Genomic DNA, 22368 nt, shown 5'->3' on the forward strand with positions numbered 1-22368 from the left:
TGAATGAGGTTAGACGAAATGGATCAGTCAGTTGGTACTCAAAATTTACCTTAAAAAAATGACAGTTGCTTCGAAAATCTGAGTACATTCATGTATTATAGCCCCACGTGCTGTCATAAAACACCAATCATATTTACCATTGCGTTAGCCAAAAAGAAATTACCCCGTTTTAGGCACTTCCAAAAACAGTAAGGACCCAGAAGTTTTTCTTTCCTTCACCCTAGGGGGTCCAACCACCCTGATTTGGAGCCACTAGATGACCAGGACACGGCCGAGGCAGATGGCCGGCTGCAGCTGGTGACAGAGTGCTGGGTGGAACCCCAGAGCGGCATGGCATGCGACGTGCCCAGCGAGAGGGACCACTTCCAGAACTGCAGCTACAAGGATGTGCCGCAAGTGGTAATGGACCTTATTCATGGGGAAGCCATGTTTGATCTTGTTCCCTGAATCTGTAATATTCAGTGTAATCTGTGAAATGGGAGTGTGCCAGACCATATAGGAGTTTAAACTTCACTTTCAGTGTTTTCAAATGTGGCTTAATAGTGAAGTATTCAGAATATGGGATGAATTTGTATTGAACTTTTATTTCATCGCTGTTATTTTCACTCTCAGGTTTTACGTCGCTTTCAAATCAAGATGGTGGACACATGAATTCAGTCTATTAAGGGGACCTGTTATTTTATTTTTTCTTCTGTTCTGTGGTCAGTTGTTCCCCTTGGACCAGGAGGTCATCTCCACCCTGCTGACCTTCGAGCACCTCAAGATCTTGTGCCACGACCAAGGCATCCTGGCGCCCGTGCCACACCCCTCAACAGATACAATTGGGGAGACCTTGCGGCTGAGCGAGTCCATCACCCACCTGCCGTACTCCTTGGAGTTGCTGAAGCTTCTGCCCAAGTGCCAGCAGGCAGAGGTCTTGTGCTCAACGTACATCGAAGGTAAACCTTTCCTCAGTGTTACCGTCAAGTACTTCTCAAGTATTCCACAGGCACTCACAGTTGCATCATTAGCACTCAGAAAACTTGGTTGAGCTCCAGTGTGGTATTCCGGGGGTCGTAGGTTCTAGTCTCTCACCAGTCAATTTCTTTGTTCAGCTGAATATCTCATATCGATTAAAAATTACAGAGCAAAATGATATTTTATTGGACCTGAATTCTGTTTTATTTCAGAACCATTGTCCAAGAGTAGTCCTGATGACTCCTTTCCGAGACCACACTTTCCACGCTACCCGAAACCAAACAACACTCTCTACTGTCTCCTCTTGACGGCCCTGTCCAAGATGACCGGTCACGAGCTTACCCTCTCAGAGGAGGACGGTCTGAAATTCGTGAAGATGGTCTTGAACAGGAGCCGTGACGGCAACAGCAACCCAGCCCCGTTCGAGCTACCTGACTCAGATTTCGAGGCCTTGATGAAGAGAGCCGTGCTGAGGCCAAAGAGTGACCCAGGCCGGACAACAAGCCTGGCCACAGAGCTCTCTGATTCACTGTCCAGCACCCAGCCAGAGGCTTGGCAGCAGGCCTTGAAGGAGGGACAGGCACTGCGGGAGAGCCCGGTGCCGAGGTGGACTTGCTTTGTCAAGGACGCGGTGCGCGCCAGTGACGCCGACAAGGATGTCAAGCCCAGCTCGCACCTGCTGCTGACCTTCGTGCCGGCCAGCTACGGTGACCTCCAGAAGCTGATGGAGCTCGGGAAGGTCAAAGACCAGGACGGAAACCAGGACAGCAGTGGGAAACTGGACGCGAGTGCCAAAGTCATGGATTTCAGGAGCTCATCCACCATACCTCCCCAGGAGACTACCCCAGCATCTGATGGGTTAACCATGTCCGAGGAACAAGACTTGACATCAGGAGCTTGTGTAGATGATTCTCAATACAGTGAAGACCAGCCTGATTCTCGAATGAGTCCTGATCCCTCGGATGTCAAGCATGGTCTCACCCTGCCGATATATGTCTATGACTGCTCCCTCTCCTCTCTCCGACACCAGCTCCTGAAGACAGAGGACCATGAGGTGCCTACAGATGTCTTCCAGGACCTCACTTTTGCCTCACTGGAGGCCCAGATCCCGGCTTTTGTGGGCTCCCAGACCTCCTCCAGGAGTGGCTTGGGCACCCCCCGGGCGTCCCTCTCCCGGCACTCCTCTCGGGGGCACCTGGAACAGGTCGCTGGGGCCCCAGCCGACCGAAGCCTCAGCAGGGGCCAGCCCAGCAAGACCCTGGGCCGGTTCTGCACCCAGCTGGGCGAGAAGATCAGCAAGTACTTTGTGATGGGCATCTTCAAGGGTCTTCAGCGCGGGCAGTACGTTGATGCTCAGGATGTGCAGATGGCGCTAGACTTCATCTGTGTAGAGTCGCTACATGACATTGACATCACCCATTTTCTTCATGCAGTTTGTGGACATATCAGAAAGTATATTGAAAAGGTAACATTTCCTTGTCTTCAACGCATTGTAAGAATGCTTACATTCCTATTGCAGTTAGTTAGGCTTTGTGATTTGAACATTTGAAGAGAACAAAATCGCAAGAAGGCTTTGTGATTTAAACACTTGATGAGAACGAAATCGCAAGATAAAGGATCATGGGATACCTAGTTTCATAAAGGGGTGGTGAAATTGATGAATGTATTATCATTTTAAATACTTTTTAAATATTTCTCTGTTGGTTCCAAACTATTATTTTAGAACACTTGAGAAAATTTCTGAAAATAATGCCAGGTACTTGCAAATACTGTGCTTCTTTTTTTAAAAATTTGATTCTTTTTTATTTCTAACCTACAGCTCAATATTGAGCAACAAGCTAGCGATCTCTTGACCAAGAAGATCAAGTTTGCTGACCAGGTCCAGGTTGACATTGACGAGGACGATAATGATGCTGAAGAGACAACAACTCGGTAAAAAAAATCACTCTCAAGAAGTCACTTCACCCTCATTTTAAACTCACAGTCTCTGGTCAAGAAAGGAGCAGTCTAAAACTCTGTTTGCCATCTTGGTCTCAGTTATTTTCAAACAGTTTCAGGGAAAGAAATATCATGCCCATGAATAGATGAATGAATTAAAAAAACCTCTAGGAACTGCCTGGGTATACTTACTTGCCACAGGACTCCAACCTGCGGTCTCTGTGACTGTTCAACGACATATCTGCCAACTGACCCGTCCAAACTTCTGATGATGCTGGTCAGAAACAGTGAAACACATGCATGCTGGGTCGATAGGAATCACTTCCTAAATGTAGATGATGGTAGTGTGGTAAACTTGGGAAATGCTGAGGCGGTCAAGTTCCAGTGCAAATTTTCCAGTAGTCATTGGTTCACATCTCACTCAGGCTAATATTTTCTTCAGGCTGCTCAAGAAATATTGATTCAATCCCCCTGGCAGGTCTCACGCCAAGACCAAATCTTTGCCCAGGCCCAGCAAGCCGTCGCTGTCCAAGGCATCGCGGCAGTCCGTCAAAATTCCGCTCTCTGCTCTCCGGTCTGCCAGGCCTTGCCCAACGGGAACCAACGACCTGCACAAACTCATCCAGAGGACGTTCACGCAGGTCATGGGCAACCACTTCCAGCCTGTGCCCTCCAATCCCGACATATGGTTCTTCCGTCAGCCTGAGTTTCAGGAGGTAAGTGGCGGCAGGTCACCAGGGGCTGATCCAGGGATGGGTGCCAATGGGGGTCTCCACCGAGAGAGAGAACAAAGATTTGATCGGAAAATAATGAGAATGGCATTTATTTGGTCAATTTCATTTCCTTTCCTTCCAACAGCATGATAACAAAGCCCCCCCCCATATGTAGCCTCAATCCGCAAAAAAGCCATATAAAATGACATTAATATAGATTTCTAAATTTGGTAGCCCAGAAAGACCATGGCTTTTGAATTGATATTGTACAAGCATTGTGTAATAGGCAGAGGACAGGTGGGAGCAGTTAAAGAACATCTCAGTAGTTTGAATGCTGTGCAACGTGCCAAAGAGATACCACTCAGAAATACCCACTTTTCCTTTAATACTACGAGCAACGCATGTGTCTGTACATGGGAACAGTGGTCAGTACCACTGCACGTTTTACCCGGGAGTAGCCTATTCCCAATAGGAACATGGCAGATTTCCACAGGGAATTCACTGCATTCCCAAAAGGATTATTCCAGTAAGGACAGGAGCGCTCAGATTTTGATAATGAAGTTTCCTGTAATAATTCATTGAAATTTTTTGTAGTCTTGCTCCGAAAAGGATCACAGGAATAGAAAAATAAAGGTGTGGCCGCTCCGCTGAAAAAGCAGACTACGTCTGTCTTTTTTTCACATGCTTATGTGAAATTAGTATACGTTGATTTCAGATAAATGTCACTCCAGATACTCAAGGAGTGCTCACTCCTTGTGGCCTTTGTTTGTACAAAGTGTGCACGATTATGAAATGTCATACTACAGATTTATCACCTTGTCAAAATAAAGGTCTCAAGAGGTAATATTCAGACATGCACTGGTAAAGTCAGTGAGATTCATCGTGTACGTCACTTTATCAAAAGGTGTAACTGAATTTGCGCATGTACGTCGCTTTTGTGCCATTAGCATGAGAAGCAAACAACGTAATCTCGTGTCTCAACACTTAGCAGTCCTGTAGAGAACATCATAAAAAGTCAGAATATCCCCAAATCTCAAGTTGCCAAAAATCTCAGTCTTGAGCGGGTCCATCATAATTTTATCAAAATGGTGTCGAAATATTAACTTGACCACCTGACTTGTCACAGATTAATAACTTACCGATTGATTTACTTCAAATGTTCTGTGTCTGTTTTGACTCACAGATGGATTTGATTTTCCAAGAAGCCGATGATGACGGCAGATCGGACTGTGAGATCTTGTCAGTTGAGCCAGAAAAACTTCACACCACCAGTATACCAGAAGAAATCACATCGGAACAAATGAGCGGTTTGTGTCACTTACATTGCTGGATACCGAAAATTGGCACTGAGCATTTGTCATTGCTTGAAAATGTATTTTAGTGAAGTATACGGCCCTGTGTTTGGTAAAATGATACCGTGCATGATATGGGGCCGATGGGTACCCCCCACATGTCCAATCCCTATACACGCTCCAGACAATTGTTACCTCACACATCCCCCCTAGAAGTCTGTAAAGAATTCTTGAGATTCCGATCAAACAGTGAGCAACATAAAGGCGGAGGGGGTTCTCTCCGCCCCATATCTTGCATCATATGGGCAACATGATGTAAATTCCAATATTCTGAAAGCGTTGCTAAGGTTTTAAAGATGACCAAGTGCATGCTTGTGATTCGGATTGGAGAGTCAAGGCCTTGAATTGAGCTGTTTGCCAGATACTGTGTCCTTGGGCAAGGCGCTTTTCTATGATTCGATTCTCTTCACTCACTCATGTAAACCAAATCAGCATTTGAGTGGTTCCCATCCACAGTGAAGAGAAATTTTCCTAACCAATCTGTGTAAATACGTGGATGTGGGCCCCAGCTTGTATTTTTTTTGCATTTCAGTGACTTTTGTATAAAACAGAAAGACTTTAATGTAGTCTCCCCTCATAATTTGCCTGTTAACAGTTACCAGTTACACCTCAGAAAATGAAGAGATTCCCGTGCCGGAGAACAAGATCAACTCCATCGTGGATGTCTACCAGTCGTCGCTGCGGCAAGGGAAGAAGAACTCGCTGGGTGAGACTGCCGACGAACAGAGCACCTCGACCGAGTCCTTGATGGGCAGCTACGAAGAGGAGATGTCACCCCTGTTTGTGCACTTGGTATGCTCCGTCAAGCTGAAGAATAATGTTGGAAACATGTCCAAGAGGACTCTACCAACATGCTTAGGTGGGTGAGGTCATTCTTTGTATTTTCAAATTCTTACCTGGATTTTACCCCTGTGTCGCTTTAGTGGTGAAATCATCAATTGATACATAAATAAAAAAAGTTTAAAACATTGCCTAGTGGGATGGATGAGCTGGCTTAATTATTTTTATTCTTTGGAGTTGAGAAATAATTAAATTTCACATTTCACCTGTTGTTGTGGCTTATTGTTTCATTCATACTTCTCTTGGATGGACTGAGTGAAATTGTGAAAAAGAACTAAATTCCATCTACAGATTTCACCGAGACTGAAACATATAATTAAATTGCAACAAACTTTTAATAAAAACCTCCAATCTGCATGATGCGTTTGTGAAATAAATCGGATTCACCTTGGCAGGGCATCTCATCGACTGCCTGGAAAGCCCCCCGGAGGAAGAGATTGACCCGGCCGACCTGTCGGTTACCCTAGACCTCATCTGCCTGACCTTGCCGTCGGAGCTAGACGAAGCCCAGGCAGACACCGACGAGGTCTTTGCTGACCGGCGTCGGGAGGTGTCCACAACGGAATCAACGCCGCCCCAGTCCCCACAACCCCAATGCAACAGCCCGTCTCTCCTCTCCCTGGGCCGGGGTCGCGAGCTGTCCGAATTTGATGAAGAAGTGGACAGCCACGGGTGAGTACTTGCAAGAAAACAGACCCTCAATTTTTGGGTGCCAGCAGCAGTGCCAACACTGAATCTTCTCTGGTCTTTGCTGTTTGCAGCTTGCCGCTGTCCAAGTGTCCACTGTCTTTGACTAGTGTTATTGTCGAGCCTGTCTCAAGTCCAGTCACAAAGAAATCCAAAGTCCTGCCACAGGACCAGTCACAAGTAACAGGGCATGACCAAGGACAAAAGGGATGCTTTTGTTGACTGCTTGAAAGCCTATGACTTGATTTGAAACTAGACAGCTTGTGCTGGATTTGTGCAGATTTGTGGTGGATTCAACTACAGCACTTTTTAAGCAAGACATGAGGAAAATAGGAAATTGAAATGTTTCAGGGTTTTGGGGGGCAGAAATCTTGTATTTTTTAATTTTGCCCTTACGAGCTATAATTTTCGAGGATTTCATTTGTACCCCAGTGATTCAAATACCTTCTCAGTGCCAATCTGAAAAACATTTAAAGCGATGTTCTTGAAAATAACAGAAAAAAGAAGTAAAAGCTCAAGAAGTTGATTTGGTAACAGATTCATTGGGACAAGATAAGTTTAGTTTGCAAAGCTTTTTCCTTTATCAAACCCCCTAAAGTCATTTTCCTGACTTGTCTTTGATTGGTTTAAACGGCTTATTTGATCATCTGAAACATCTGCTGGTGTGTATTTTTAAGTGGTTGTTTTATTTCTGTTGTTCACTTGTTTATTTTGTGAAACAGGCTGGACTCAGAAGGACTTGGCAGTCTGCCAGAGCCCCAGATCATGGCGATCAAAAAAACAAAAGAAGAGGTGAATAATTAGCACTTATTGATGTTTGACTTCTTACACCAGGGCAATGTGTATCACACCACAACAGTTCTTTAAATGCTATCCGCTCCGAGCAGGAACAAAAGAGGGCGTGGCAGTGCTCATGCACTGCGTAGGTGCACAAGTTTATGCATGTTTGACGCGGAGCACGCTGAGAACGTGCAACGATTTTAGTCTAAAATGTGTGATCTTTGCATGCACGCCGAGTGCGTGCTAGAAAACTTAGTACTCTGTGTCTTTCTTTCATCAGTGGGGGTGCACTTCAGCTCAATAAACTGATCCCACCTCTGACCCTTGTGTGTTTGATGCAGATCAAGTGGCTGCTGGAGGACGAGATTGCTTCCGCCAAGCACCACATCTTTCCGGTTACCGTGGAAACCTTGGACATGGTGGCGCAGCACGTCAGGGTTTCCTACCCGTCCAAGCCGTCATGCAAGGCAGCCGAGATCCCTCTCCAGTTTGTCTTCGGACCAGAGCAGAGCCTTGCCCAGTTCACAGAGGTAAGCCGGAGGTGTCAGGTGCATCCCATTTTCGTAAATGTGGATGGTCTTTTTGTCGCTGTTTAAAAAAAAATTATCTCTGAACTGAGTACAATAAATCTGGCAGTTGATTAATTACATTTTGTGCTGTGCATTGATTGGTCAGCCAAAGTTCTTTCATTCTGCAGTGGTTCCTTAGTATCAGTTCATGACATAAGGCGTAAGGCTGAAAAGTTTTGGTGCAAAATGCTTCAGTGTTGTTTAAATTAGAACACAGCATTTTTGCTGTTTCAAGAGTGATTATTTAGGAATTATGCAGATGTGTTTTTGTGTGTTTAATTATTTTCGTTTTGGGGTCACAGGAGCTTGAGCGGACGGACATCCCTGGTTGTGAGTTGTGTAAGGTTGGCCATTACTACCATCTCATGTACGACCAGACCCACATTGACAACACTATGCGCAACCAAGCCATTCAGAGCGCCTTGGAGAATCTCGGGGAGCAAGAGCCTCATCGCCTGGTGGGTGGAGAAACCCCCACGCCCACCGCTGGCGAACAGAGAACCGTAGGCCGCAACTTCCAAACCACAACGATAATTTGCACACCACCCTCGCCTTGCAAAGCCATCAGTGAGCCTTTTGAGGGAACTGGTGTTGAGGGTCAGAAGGATGGTGTCAGAAATTCCATTGAAACAGCTGATAGAGGAGCAGAAGCAGAGAAATTGAAGGAAGCAGCGAGAGACGAGGACAGGATGAGGGATGGCGAGGATAACGCTTCCGGGAGCAGTGACAGTTCCATCCAGGTGTTGGCAGACGAGCACGATGGTGATGTCCTCGGTCATCAGAGTGCTGTTGCTGTCACTCAAAGTGAAGACCTGCTCCATGATAGTAGAGTTGAGGTGGAGTCAGCCAGCCAGCCTGATCCATCTGAGGAACCCGGAGGAGCAAAGATACAGGCCAGTGGGGAGGTGGAGGAGGGAGAGGATGGCAGTAGCCTGCGGCGCAACTCGACAAGTTTCATTGTCCTGTCACAGGTGGGTGGCTCACAGTCCGAGCCCCTTCAGCTGGCAGAAATGAGCTACTCAGACACTGACGTGACTGGGGCCAACAGGGAACACCTGACAGTGGGTGATCACAGGGATAGCCGCAGCCACAGCTCAACTTCCAGTACCAGCACCGTGACCCTGACCCACAAGTTGGACTCGGGTATGTTGCTCGGTGAAGATGACGCCAGCCTCTCAGCTCCAGAGGAACGGGACAGACCTCTCACTGGCTCAGACTCGGCCGGGACCGGCGATCACCCGCCCTCCGCAACACTTCAGCAAGACTCGGCCATGCCAAATCCCCCACAGAGAACCTCCAGTCAGAGCTCAGAGTCAGACGTCGTGCCTCTGGTCGGGAGGAAGCCGCTCATGCTGATGTCGGCTGCTTCCAGCGGTCCGCCTAGTTCTCAGATCAGCTACACAGGAAGCTTGAATGACAACGATGAAGAAGGTACAGGAAATGACTTTCACATTTCTCATTCCATACACAACCAGTAACTTGCACTAGTTGGTCACTTATCCCCAAATACAGAAATTTGGGAACTTTTTTCATATTTTTCCCCTCCACCCAATTTAATGTGCCAAAAAATCTGTAAACTTTAGCGTGTAATGTTTGTCCTGTTACAAAGCTCAAATATGCCTTTTCCATGTTGCATTTAATGACTCTGAGCTCTTGGTCCCCGTCTTGATTAAGACCTACATGTTCATAACTCTAGACTTGATCACCGACAGAAACCTGACAGCTCGTACCCAGACTTACCTCTGAAAGTTCAACTGATTTGAAAATTTCAAACTTTCAGAACTCATGAACCTTTTCCATTCTAATTGGAATCTGTCATCGCTGTGCGTGTCTAGGATATGAGGGAGGCTCTAGTGACTTGGAGCTGGACGATGCCCAAGAGCTTTCGTCGGAGTGGTCCAGACGAAGGCAGCTCATGCCCGACTTCTGGCTCATCCTGCGCATCCACACGGACCGCGTTGAGATATTCTACCATTCCAGGTATTAACAGACGTACTGCGATAACATCTATGGTGTGCATCCCCCCAACTGATTAGAAGACTGCCGTGTCATTCTTAATATCAAATGAAAGTGCTCCAGTGTTGTTTTCTGCAGTTGCTGAGCCAGACGGCAGTTGCAGATTTTTTTGGCAACAGGTTTGACCTCCGTGTGGATAAAAATTGGTTTTGACTTGACTTGGGAATAATTGGCTGGCGACTTGGATTTGACTTTGTTTAACCTCGGAGTTCTCGAAACCAGTGTAAAGCCAGATCTCCTCTACTCTTCAACTGTCTTTCAAGAACCAGTTACAATTGATGTTGTATACACAAGAAAGATTTTAGGCAATTCAGTTGTAATATTTCTTCAATTTTAATTTCCACTTTTATGATTGCCACAGAAATTTGTGAAATAATCAAATTACTTCTGGATTATTTATTTCGAAACACTTTTCAGAAAAGAAGTGGTTTATTCCACCTGTATGCTTGGACACTGTTGGAACTCTTGGAATCCTGGTTGTGCAGCTGTCCTAAATTTGTATCGTATATTTCTAGTCGTACAGTTTCAGCATTATGATTACATCTTTGGGGGATTTTTTTCTGCACTTTTTGGCATACAGAGATCACGATGATTTCAACAATGGTGTCGGTGAGCAGTTATATGGGCAAGTCACGGATACCATCAGGAACACTTGTAGAACAGTAAACCAGGTAAAGTCCTGTGAAGTTTCATTATAGTTTGTCGTCTTCCTTATCCTGTTGAGTTCTCACATGCGCATCATCTAAAACAGAGAGTGGCATGTCACATCATGCTGTGAAATCTTGCATTACCTGTTCAAATAGCTGGCCTTGCTTGATTACATGAAGGCGTTAGGATGTGAACACTCACATGTACTCCCAAGCCATTTCTTTTGCTAGTAACCGTCTTGACTGTTCAGAAACCAAAGCTCTTTAGGCAACCAACCCCCGTGTAGAATAGAAGCGAATGGGCTGTAACCTCTGCAGATTGGATTAAAGGGGGCGTTGTGTTGGTACTTGTCCAAGCTTGTGGCCTTCACGGAAATACTTGAATTTGCTGTCAATGAATTTGGCATTGACGTCTCTCCGTGCTTGTGTTGGCCCCCCTCCCAGCGATTACTGCTTCAAGACCTCTACAAGACCCACTCCTGCAAGTCCATCCTCTTTGGGGAGAGTGACGAGGACGCCTGGCAGAGTGAAGATCCCATCCACTTCAGGATTGGCAAGCCTTCACTGGATGATGGTAAGATGCTTCGGGGGTAGGGGGAAAGTGGTAAAATTCAGGACCACATTTCTGTGTGGTCACATTTCTCATAAACAGTTCCAATAATCAGTAAAAAGCTACACATGCCGTCATGACTTGTTGTATTCTCAGGTCAAGGCATTGAAAAGGCATTGAGTTCCTCTTTGTTCCGAGAGCGCTCTTCCATAGACAAATCACTTCAGTACTTTTTATTACTGGTTTTGAATAAAACTTGTGGCTTGTGAAAGTGACTGTGGTGGAGCTGTATGACGGCACACGTACAGACTTTTTTTGGAGAATTTTAAGTAGGTTTGAAACGTTCCTCTGTTTCTTTCCAGATTTAATGGAACAAGAACATCATTTTAAAAAGCAAGATTGTTTGCCTTTTAGGTTTCAGAATTTTAAAATCAGATCGTTTTAAGTTGCAACAGAACTGTGACAGATGTTGAATTGACGTTTCTGTCCCCCCACCCTCCCTGATGACTTAGCAACATGGGGAAGACCGATTTATCTTCATTCATTGTGTGTAGATGAGGATGACATTGACCAAGCTCAGAAGGACTACCTGGTCGCCGCCATGGAATTCAACCCTGGCCACTTTGCCTGCGACCTGATGTGGAACACTCACCTCAGCATCCATGCCAGGCTGTACACGGGACACAGGGGAGGGAGTTCCTCACCGGGTATGTCAGAGTTTGACATGGCATTTGTCACCCGGGTGCAAAATACAAACCCGTTCTGATGGGAGTAGATGGTGAAAAAAGAGAAGTAAGGAGACTTGTAGTGTCACAGCTTCTCGTCTCGAATTGGTAAAAAAAAATCCCTGTGGCAGATGTTGTTAATTAAATCCCTTTGGTCATGACAGGGTTGACAGTGAGTCTGGAGGCCATTTTTTGTTGCAGCATCGTGGAGAGCAAACTGAGCTCTAGTGTATCACTCAGTCTGGCATCCCAATAGACATGGACATTTCGCAGGTGAAAATGTTGAAGTGGTGCCAAATGACTTACTTTGTGTAGGAATCGTGTAAACTTCCACCTAAGTCAGGTCCTTGGTTTGTAATTGTCAGGCATGCAAGCTCTAATCTCAGCACTGAGCGCCTTTGCCGTCTCCAACCGCCGCAATATGTTTGTATTCAGAGAGACATCAGGAGGCGTGTTCTATCTCAGGTAATTGTTGCTCTTATGTCTGGGAAGTCATTGTTAGATCTCTAATTTTGTACAATGTTTTTTTTGGGGGGGGGAACGCATCCTTTAAGATGGGACTCCATGTGCCACTACGGTTCTGTGATTGTACATTCTTACAACAGTCTATGATCACTGTTGGTTTTCTCTACCATCTCACTAACTGTAAATTTTTTCAGTTATTCACATGTTGTCCCCTTCACATGGCAGACTGTTCGACAGCACAATAGTCAGCTACTCAACCAACATTTCAAGGGTTAACTCAGCCGCCGACACAGGGCACCATTACGAGCCAGGCTCCCAACCTGGTAAGTTAACCGTCGAAGTGGCTTTTGGAATGGAAGTGAATATCATGTGATGTAGGCCTACATGTAAAATCCAGTTGAAAAAGAAAATCTAATGGATTTGAACAGTTTCACTTCAAGCAACTGGCAGCAACTCCAGGGTGTGAGATTTAGTTTATTTGTTGTGTTAAGTTACTAGTCCACAGTGTCAGGAGTAACGTAACTTTGATGATTGTTGCAACTGTAATGTTTTCTTCTCCATAGTGAGTCGTGCCACGTCAGTGCAATCTTTGAACACGCTGGGGATGGGGTCAGTCTTTGAGGAGGAGTTGTCTTCTGTAAGTAAAACTTCTCTAGATGAACAGAACCAGGTTACCGGTGAAAGCACCATGTGATTTATGTAGGCCTGTTCTCTTCTTGGCTTGTTTCCGTCTGTGTTTGTGCATTTGTTGAGCAAAGTTCTGGGGTTAACTGCTCAAGGAAAGGCACCCGTGGCTCTATCCCACAAAATTATTTGTCGTCACTGAACAATGAGGGGTTACTGTTTCACATGATCTGAAATAAATTAGACTAAAGCAATACGAGGAATCTGTGGGGACTTTCTAAAGCTTTATTTCCACTGTTGCCCAATTTCTTACACCCCTGGATTTTTTAGCCCATTGAAATGGGTTTTATCTGCTGAAAATATTTTTGCCAGAAGCTGGACGTTTTTTAGTTTGAATATGGAATGCCTTCAAGCTGTCTCAATGCGAAAGATGATGCCTTACACATAGACGGAGCTTAGAGCTGGAAAACCCAAACTGAATAGAAGATGTAATGATTTCTTTACACAAAGGCAACTCTCTACCTCTTCTTAACAAAAATGGCAGTAAGCAAAAGTGGAACTGTTAGATTTGCATTGTTAATGCTTTATATATAATACAAATTGAAAATTGAAATCATCAGGTTAATGATGGGAACGCTTTGCTTCGTACTGCAGTGACAAATCAAAATAGAGGAATGCGATCACCATAATTTTTATCCGTTGAGACTGAGGTTGAAATGGACCCAGGGAAGAAGGGTGGACATTACTGTGGTTTTCAATATTGTTTTGCACAGACCCAAAGCCACATGTCCGATTCGCGCAAAGTCAGTACCACGGACTCTGGACTAGACAGCATGTCTACCCTGTCCCGAGCCACGGGCCCGGGCCGGACGGAGCACACCATCCGACTGGACGTTCATGGGGTGGACCCCCCGGGGCCGGAGATCCGGGAGGACTTGGTGGAGTTGCTGAGGAACCGACTGGCGGAGGCCACGCTGGACGTGATATCGGTCATGCTAGACAGGAACCCGATGTGTAAACTAACGCCGCATGACATCCAGGTACTCGATACAGTGCTTGTTCCCTGAGAGCTGATTGATTGCACATGGTCATCGTTCTTGTTCTGCACCTTTTGATGTACTCAAAAGGAGATTTAATGTCATTTTTGCATCCAGATGTTATAAAACCCAGTTGTAAAATTAGTTGTATACTTCAGTAAAACTCTCTTCAGTGTCAGTTTAAGGATCGCAACATGAATATCAGAACATTATTTAATAAGCAACTTGGATAAAACTATGCACATTTTGTATTTGTTGTTTCTGTACTATCAAAATCTCTTCAACTTTGTAAAAGGCTCAGTTAGAAACTCTCAACCACAGAGACTCCCATTTAGTTCAGTTATGTACTCACGGAAGTCAATTTGGAATATCATTTTCACAAAGCAGATCATAATTAGAGAAGACGGTATTTCTCTTGCTCTTGGAAAATCAACTTCTGTTCGTGCCTTGCTGGAGTAATCCCACTGTCTGTTCATCCTCTCTTCCCCTCTCTAGTTTGTCCAGCCCCTCACCAAACCCCCCACCGAAACCCTCCACTTCACCATCCCTCAGACGGCCCGGCCCCACCTCTTCTCCCTGGCCTTCTTCCTGGGCCAGAACCTGCGGCAGTTCCTTCACTTGCCCAAGTACAGCAGCCCCAGGGCGGAGGATCACTTCCAGGACTATGTCAGCAGCAGCGGTGGTGGTGGGGAGAGAGAGAAGGGGATTGAGCTGCCAGAGAACGAGGCCTATCTGTATAACAGGCCGGAGAGGGCGGGACGAACAGGTCAGAGAGGCGGCTTCAGTTAGGGACCATAGGGAACAGTAATTATGACTGGCTCTGCAAAAATGGCCCTTGGACTTATGTCTATAAGGGGCCTTTTTTGCATAGTGGGTCACGTATGCTCACACAATGCATGTGTGCCTTGGGCAATTTTTGTTTGTTAAAGCACCGTTTTGTGCGGTGTAATAGGTCTTATTTGGTGCCTGTGTGATTAGGCAGGATGTACCTCTGTCAATGAAAGGGGGATTGTGAATAAAACTTGCCCTCAACTTGTGATCAAATCTTCTGTTATGATGACATTTTTTGAAATCCTTTACTATATTTTGTTAGTTGATTTCTAAGAAAAGACCGAGTAATATGGCAACACTTTCTTGTCTTTTACAATAGAAAGACAGTTTTGTTGCAAATGCACCCAACAGTACCCAACAGATTTGTTTAAAACCTAGTTTTGAAAGTTTGTGTCTGAATTTACTACAAACTCAAATTAAATTTGTGCACGCAGAAGCTAAAATCTCTCCCTACTACCATCGTCATTTCCTTGTCGTTGCTCTAGGCATTGGCATCGCCTGTATATCCATGGGGCTTGTGGATGGTCGAGGCAACCCTGTTTCTCTTCACAGCTGCCCTCGGCCATCCCCTGTAGCTCACATGGAGCTCCAGGACACGTTGGATTTTGTCTCCTGGACACGGACAGAGAGGTATTACATGGGCCCAGAGTCACAACGGAAACCAGGTACTTCACACTTTAAGTTGTTTACGATAAAGCTGAGGGCTTTTGTTATCATTGTGCTCCAAGCTGGTGGACTTACAATTGTCTCCAGAGAGCCCTATAGAGGCTTTGCATGGAAGCCATCTTGCAGGGCACTTGTTTTGTTCCACAGGTGGACCTCCTTTGTGCATACACTGTGGAACAAAAAGGACTGGCCTGCAAGATGGCAGCCATGCAAACCCTCTATTGAACCTTTTTCATGGTAGAAGCAAGAATGTAGCTGTTATCAACCAAACAGTAGACCCCGCCTTCATAGATACATAGGTTGGCCACTCTGAAGAAAGAAATCAGGTAAAATACCTTGCTCAAGAGCTTGGTCCCCGATTACTGGTTTGAAACTCGCTTCTGACTCAGGTATGTCTTGTTCACAATTTTTTTCATAGGGCCCACGGCCCTCATCCAGTTTGCCATCTGGCAGAGGGGGAACATTGACCTGCCCCATCTCACCAATCGCCTCAAGAGGGCAGTGCAGCACAGCCTGTGCGACGTGGTCATGGAGTATTGCGTCCTGACGGCCCCCATGGGTACCCTGCCTCAGCTCCGACAGCTCAGTCTGACGCCGTTCTCATCCCCTGCCAAGGTCGGAGAAAGTAAGTCTCTTTGTGTTGAGTTGATCTCTTTAGTTCTGTGAACTCACTCCGATTTTCCCATGCAATTTTATTCTCTTTTAGAAAGTATTAGGTTCACTTATCTTGTAAGCAAGTAGCTGAGTTCTTCAGGAATGCAACATTTGCTTGGATCCCTCCTTGTAAAAATTTCTTATGTATGCTAGCAGAAATTCAAAAGTGAATTGTGTGCATCGGGGAATATTTTACTTCTTTCACATTTTCCATTGGCATTCCTCAATCAGTTGTCTCTTGTAAAGAGATCAAGTTATATTCCCTTATCATCAAAGTGGAAATGCAGAATTTGATTTATTAATTTTGTGTGTGCGTTTGTTTCATTGTTTCAATACCCTTCAAAGAATTTAAGGTACAGTTGGGAGAATGCTCGAGGTGTCGGTATTGTTATACTCTTCAGCTAGGGTGGCTGAAATTTCTTGCGTTTCAGTGCCTGTAATTTCTTGCATTTCAGTGCCTGTCTTCTGCCTCAAAATGCAACAAGATGTGCTTTACCAGTGGTTTTTTAGACTGGCATAAATCCACACACAAGGCTAGGCACAAGTAATCAGGGACACAGCGACGGAGGAAAGTTGTTACTTCAGCTCATTTAAATAGCTTTTGATTTATATTCCTACTTGAGGTCTTGTGTTTGTCTGTTGATAGTTTCGTGGGATTTGTGATGGCTCATTAAACGCTATAAAGTACAACACTGTCAAATAGGTTCATGATGTACAAAATGAAAACTCGCTTCCAAAGACTGATTCAAAGATGATTCTCGTTCAACTCACTTAGCAGAGGCGGGCGGTGCCCAGCCTGACGTTACCCCCTCCAAGGGAGTCAGACAGCTGTTCAAGGATTGCAGTGAGGACAAAGTGAAGGACGTCGAGAGGTCATCACCGGTCAGCGTCAAGGTAATTTTCTCATTCTTCAATTATGCTTCAGTATGAGAACATCGGAAAAAGCAGCGTGCGCTGAACATCCTATCACTGTCCCTTGGGATTTGTACAGAGTCTGGACCGAGTTGCCGGTTTTCACCCGTCGTAAATATGTTGGGGTGCATGTTGACTGCGGATGTAGCCACAACTCTGGAAGTCTGTCATTGATATGGCGTTTACCATCAACATTCTGGAAATGTGCCGGAGTTGGAATGGTGGCATTTGTGTAACTGATCCATGGTGGGTTTTGATCTCCAGCATAGTTTTTGTTGGTAACAAAGAGGGAACTTTGGCCAATTTGGAAACAAGACCAATTAGCAATAGCCTAAAAGACATTCAATCTGTTCTTATTTCTTGAGTCTAGGGGGGGTCCCTGTATTTTCATGAAGTATTTTGTGATTTACGAAAGTGCTTTGCTCAATTTATCTCGAGTGATGTTAACAAACTGTGTGTATTTTTTCTTTCATCGGCATTTAAAAGGAATTTGAAATTTTATTGCCTCCACGTTACGTGTCATATACGTGTCTATTGTGATTGTGTTTAAGCAGCATAAAGACATTGTGCCTTGTTGATTTCACATTTCTTATCCAAAGTCCCAAAAAGCAGTGCAAAAAAAGCAAACATAAAATGGCTGCCACAAAGAAAAAACAATCACGCTTCTGGTTTTTCATTGTGCATGTCCAAAATGATTTTCCATATTTATGTTTTTTTTATAAAACACAAAAGGGCTTTAAACAATGCAATTCACTGCTAGCAATGGCTTATAAACGGGGACGTTTACAAGGTACAAAATTTATTTGGTCACTTGAGCCTGTTTGATGGCTAATTTGCATAATTTGCATTCATTTGCATAAAAAGTGTTACTTTGAACTTATATCTGAAGTGCTGAGAGGCGTTGGACATTTTGCCCATTGAATTTCCTCCAATCAGTCTTTAACCCTGTAGTGTCAAACAGCATGTTGTGGTTAGTGATAACTTGCTTCGTTCCTCCACCCCACAGCGCTCGTTGTCCATGGGGGAAACTCCCATGTACTTTGCCAGCGATATAAGACAATTCATGAGGCGAATGCAAAAGGTTTGATGCTAGACCTTCCTCCATCACATGCGAGCGAGTGCATGCTAGTCCTCTGCCCACCTTTACCTTATGACTGCCACTAAAAATCCACCAAAATTTGAAAGACTTTAATAGTTCAAAGATTTTAATAGTTCAAGGACTTTAAGAGCTCAGACAAACCATTTTTCACTTGCTTGCAAAGAGTTGGTTTCTGATTGCTACAAAATGAAGCGATTATGTCCAATTTAAGCAGGTTCCCAGAAAAAAAAGGGCAAAGGGGTGGAAGGTGAAAGTGGGCAGAGATAACTTAGATGGACTGGCCAACTATGCAACAAGGTCACTCCATCGGTAGTACTGCTAATAATTTACCCTGTACATGACACGTAATTGCTAACAGCTGCTTTATATAGTTCAACAGCAAGATTTGTTTCCCTGGATTCCCCCCACCTCGCCCGCCAAAGATACACTTGCAATAAATCTCTAAAGTTCAAAGAATGCATGATTCTTACCAAAATCGTCTTCTTTCTGTAATCATCTCGTAAACCAGTTTACTCTCAATCTTTTTTGGGGGGGCAGAATGATCTCATGTTGCCCATACATTGTGAGGTCAAAATGTATGCGGTTATTGAACCCAAGGTATTAACTGCCAAAAAACAAGTATTAGCAACAAACATATTTGCTGCCTCAACCCTGTGGGTCACCTCTGAATTTTGATGAGATCAGAACTCTAGCACCTGGACACCAAGACTTTAATTGCATAGGGCTTGCGTGATGTCCCCAATGGCATGAGTACCCCTCCAAAAAATAAATTTGCAACTCTGGTTTCTGCATAAAATTGAACTTTCTGAGACTCAGAAATGTTCTGAAATACTTGGAAGCATACCCTTACAGACTAGTGCAGAAATGAAATGTCACATTGTCAACCTAAATAACCTTTTTTTAATGCATTGTACAGCTGTTGGTCTCAATTTTGCAAACTGTTTAGGCGATTCCATGCAAAAGGGGAAACTTGGTCAGGTTATTACCGTAGGTGCTACCTAAACAAAAAGAAACACGACAGTGGAAAAAAGCAGTACAGTTGTCTTTAATTCCTCTTTCATGTTTTTGCAAAACTTCTGTCTGTTTGTGAATAGCGAGTGATGTATTAGGGTTGGTAGCAGCTTAACCGTGTGACCAATGTACCACTTTTGCATCGAATTGCCCTGCTCTTGCAGATAGGAAACTCCTGCCTTTGCTCTTGGAAGTTTTTATTTTGCCTCTTGCATTTTCCTTTCTCTATAATTTAATGCACAGTGGTGCCCCTTGGCGTGCTTTAAAACATGTCCATTTCTCTACGCTTTCTTGCCTTTGGAACTAAATTTATGTTCATCTGATTCATAAGGATGAAGGCTTGGCTCTGATTTTCCCAATGCATAAATGTGTCCTTTGCATCCAATACTATGCCTGTTGCCACAGCACCCAAGATTGTTATTGCTAAGTCTTTTGTTGCCATTGATACTAATGCGCAAATGTGCACCATATACTTATTTGAATGTTGTTTCTTTGTTTGTACATACATGAAGGTTTCCTTTTGTAGGTGGTGTCAGGCACAAATTCATTCAAATGCTGCAGAACAGACAAATGGCACCATCACTGCCATGTTCAATCCTGTCCAATTAATTAACTACACCCATTACTGCTATCTGCTTGAAAGAAAAGGACTAGTTTCCACATTATCTGTGCAAGATTCACTTCCTTCATCGCTGACTTGTTTTCTCTCTTTTTGTCTTTTTTCTTGTTTTTATTTTGCTTATGATCAATCCTGTGCCTATTTTTGTTTTTACGCCTAGCAACACCCAAAGTCTGCCAATATCCCGCCAGTGCATTCAGCCTCTGCTCAAAGCCAAAGGTCACAGGGAAAGGTAAAGAAATGCCAGCTGCCGCGCCCGTCTGGTTTTGCTTGCGTGTTTTGTGTCATCCGACCATGAATTTCCCCACTCCTCTTCAGTCAGAGATACTTGGCTACCAGCTGGGCACCTACTCAGAAGTGAAACATTGTGACCCTTTCTGGCACAAATCAGGACCAATTTTATGCAACGCAGAAGTTTTGTACACCCCAAAAATATTACCCAGCCAAAGCAGATTACCAGCCAATTGCCATCTGTGTACAATATGCCAGTCGCTGGTTCCCTGCTAATTTTTGCTTAAATTCGGCCTAGAGTGCTCTTTGGCATTTCTCAGCACACACTTGCAGAATAGAAGTTCAAAATTATTGACTTTGTGGATCATTTCAGGTTCCCAGCAGAATCAACGTCCAGAAGCTCAAATAAACTTCCCATCCTGAGGTTTTTTCTTTTTTCTGCTTCTAGAAATTCCACAGGTTCAGAAGTACCAATTATAATTTGTTCAGAAAAACTGTTGAACTTTTTTTACTTTGATGTGTGGCTTTTCTATACCCTTTCCCTCTTTTTTTAAAGTCCTTGCATTTGCTTTTTTAAAAATAATGATAAACTTCCATTTTTTAGATTTGAATGCTTGTTAGCTGCAGTGACGTAGATTTGCGTGTGAAATCTAGGCTGTTAATTTCAAATGCATGTTTACATTTTTTCTGTTGCCCCACACTGTGCATTAACTCCAGAGCTGATTCTGTTGCCTTCTTTTTAGCTGTCAGACTCCTTTTCACCACCTGCTTTCAAGAGATGGCTTCAGGTACTACCCACAATGCACAGGCTTACCCACAATGCAGTACCTTGTACCCAGGATGCCTTGCTAACAATACTGGTTGCGGTTCCTTTCCCCTATTACTCACTCATCCTTGCACTTTTATTGCATACTCCATGGACACTTTTTCAGTTTTTTTTTTTAATTTTACACTTGGGATGACATGCCTTTGTTTCCTGACCTAATTATAAACCACCCTGTTAACTCTATGACATCATCACTCGGTTGTAGCCAACATGTGGTGCAGTGACATGGCAGTGAAATGTGGTGAATTTCTTGAAGCCACGCGCCATTGATATTGGACAGCCGGGCACCAGTCTTACCTGTATATTTGTTAAAAAAAGCAACGCGTTGCTAAAGGTCAGTTCCCATTGACCTTAGCCCTTGTCAGTGATTTCTTACTGTTAGCACTACCACAGGCAATAAGTCTAAGAGAGATTTCACTAAAGGAATTTTCGGCCGGAGATATTACCTTCCTCTCCCACTTACTAAAACACAGTTTTTGAGAGTTCATGGCTCAACACAGGATTTTTGTTTTCATTTCCATCATGTAAGCATGCCAAAGAAAATGCTCGGGCACTGCATGACAAAATTCAACCTTCGCTGGTAACTTCCTTCTTGTGCCTACATCTGTATTCTTGGTCGGTGGAGGTTTAAATGGTACCGCTGTAGTAACTTTTGTGTGTTTAATTTAAACCTCCTTCCCAGAGGGTTTCACCGGGCCCTGCACCGGAAAGTCCCTTTACCAGTTTCTTCTCCTTCTGGTCCTCGCACCAGGTAACCTTTGACCTCAATTTGCAATGCATCGTGGATGATTATCTCGCCAAAGTGCATGCTGCAAATGCAAACAATTCATTTGATCATTTTGGTCATTTTTCCCTCGTCGTTGTTGCCATTTCAGTTTTTGGTAGCTTTTGGTAGCCAAAAAATCCTTGAGTGTTGATTGGCCAGAGAATGAAGTGCCATTTTCACCACCCTGGAAAAAAAATTCTTATTCAGTCGTCAAAGATGAAAGTCAAAGAAGACATTCTTGTCTTTTTACTGGTGCAACCGATGTATCTCACAATATGTCTGAACGTACAGGTGGCAGTCATGGGGTCTTCCATTTGAACTAAGAGTTGTTGAACATCTGCATGTATTCAGCCATCAGGGAGCGTCCTATGCACTTTATCTCTGCATCCAAGTTTCTGCATAATGAATTAAATAAATTTGTTTCTTTGTTTTAGTTTAAGCAGCGGATGCATGCTGTGGTACCACAACCCCAGAACTATCACCAGACAACAAGTTCTAAGTTGTTCTAATGTGAATGTACCATGGCTGTTCCATCCTCACACCAATATCACCATGGTGCTTGCTTTTTAACATTACATTCATTATGAGATAATGTGTGCAGTTGTACCGTAATATAGCATTCAGACAGTACTGACATCCTTTAGTTTTCACTTTCCTTTCATCTTTTGTTACCCTCTAATTAGACAGATGTGTACATAACTAATTACATTTTTCCGTTTAACAGGTTAAGACTCGATTTTATAACTGTGCTGTGACTTACTTGGATTTTACCGCCTTGGAAGCAGTGCATGTAACGCTAAAATGCAGTGTGCTTGCAAGACTGTGGCAGTTGTAGTGAAAATACACGGAAGGT

At 44.1% G+C, this 22368-nt stretch overlaps 1 protein-coding gene across 13 annotated transcripts in view; it reads left to right on the top strand.

Annotated features, from left to right (window-relative positions):
* LOC110984372 (KICSTOR complex protein SZT2-like) overlaps positions 1-22368 on the top strand; it is a 51111-nt gene that overhangs the window by 14692 nt on the left and 14051 nt on the right. For 2 of the 13 annotated variants that reach the window (XM_087143746.1, XM_087143748.1), the window contains exons 23-48: positions 225-399; positions 707-938; positions 1170-2422; positions 2777-2889; positions 3374-3611; positions 4792-4915; positions 5556-5819; positions 6196-6472; positions 7210-7279; positions 7609-7797; positions 8139-9267; positions 9672-9816; positions 10433-10523; positions 10944-11073; positions 11604-11756; positions 12140-12239; positions 12465-12562; positions 12803-12876; positions 13637-13903; positions 14396-14666; positions 15217-15396; positions 15816-16022; positions 16827-16945; positions 17970-18044; positions 19853-19924; positions 21432-21500. In XM_087143746.1, coding sequence (XP_086999872.1) covers positions 225-399; positions 707-938; positions 1170-2422; positions 2777-2889; positions 3374-3611; positions 4792-4915; positions 5556-5819; positions 6196-6472; positions 7210-7279; positions 7609-7797; positions 8139-9267; positions 9672-9816; positions 10433-10523; positions 10944-11073; positions 11604-11756; positions 12140-12239; positions 12465-12562; positions 12803-12876; positions 13637-13903; positions 14396-14666; positions 15217-15396; positions 15816-16022; positions 16827-16945; positions 17970-18044; positions 19853-19924; positions 21432-21500 — 6115 coding nt within the window. The remainder of the gene's footprint in view (positions 1-224; positions 400-706; positions 939-1169; positions 2423-2776; positions 2890-3373; positions 3612-4791; positions 4916-5555; positions 5820-6195; positions 6473-7209; positions 7280-7608; positions 7798-8138; positions 9268-9671; positions 9817-10432; positions 10524-10943; positions 11074-11603; positions 11757-12139; positions 12240-12464; positions 12563-12802; positions 12877-13636; positions 13904-14395; positions 14667-15216; positions 15397-15815; positions 16023-16826; positions 16946-17969; positions 18045-19852; positions 19925-21431; positions 21501-22368) is intronic. The other 11 variants (XM_087143747.1, XM_087143749.1, XM_022244514.2 and 8 more) reach the window with 11 other exon arrangements.

The sequence above is a fragment of the Acanthaster planci genome, linkage group LG12 (genome assembly GCF_054643075.1).
Source record: "Acanthaster planci isolate LZ-2023a linkage group LG12, COTS_SCS, whole genome shotgun sequence".
In the NCBI taxonomy this organism is placed as follows: domain Eukaryota; kingdom Metazoa; phylum Echinodermata; class Asteroidea; order Valvatida; family Acanthasteridae; genus Acanthaster; species Acanthaster planci.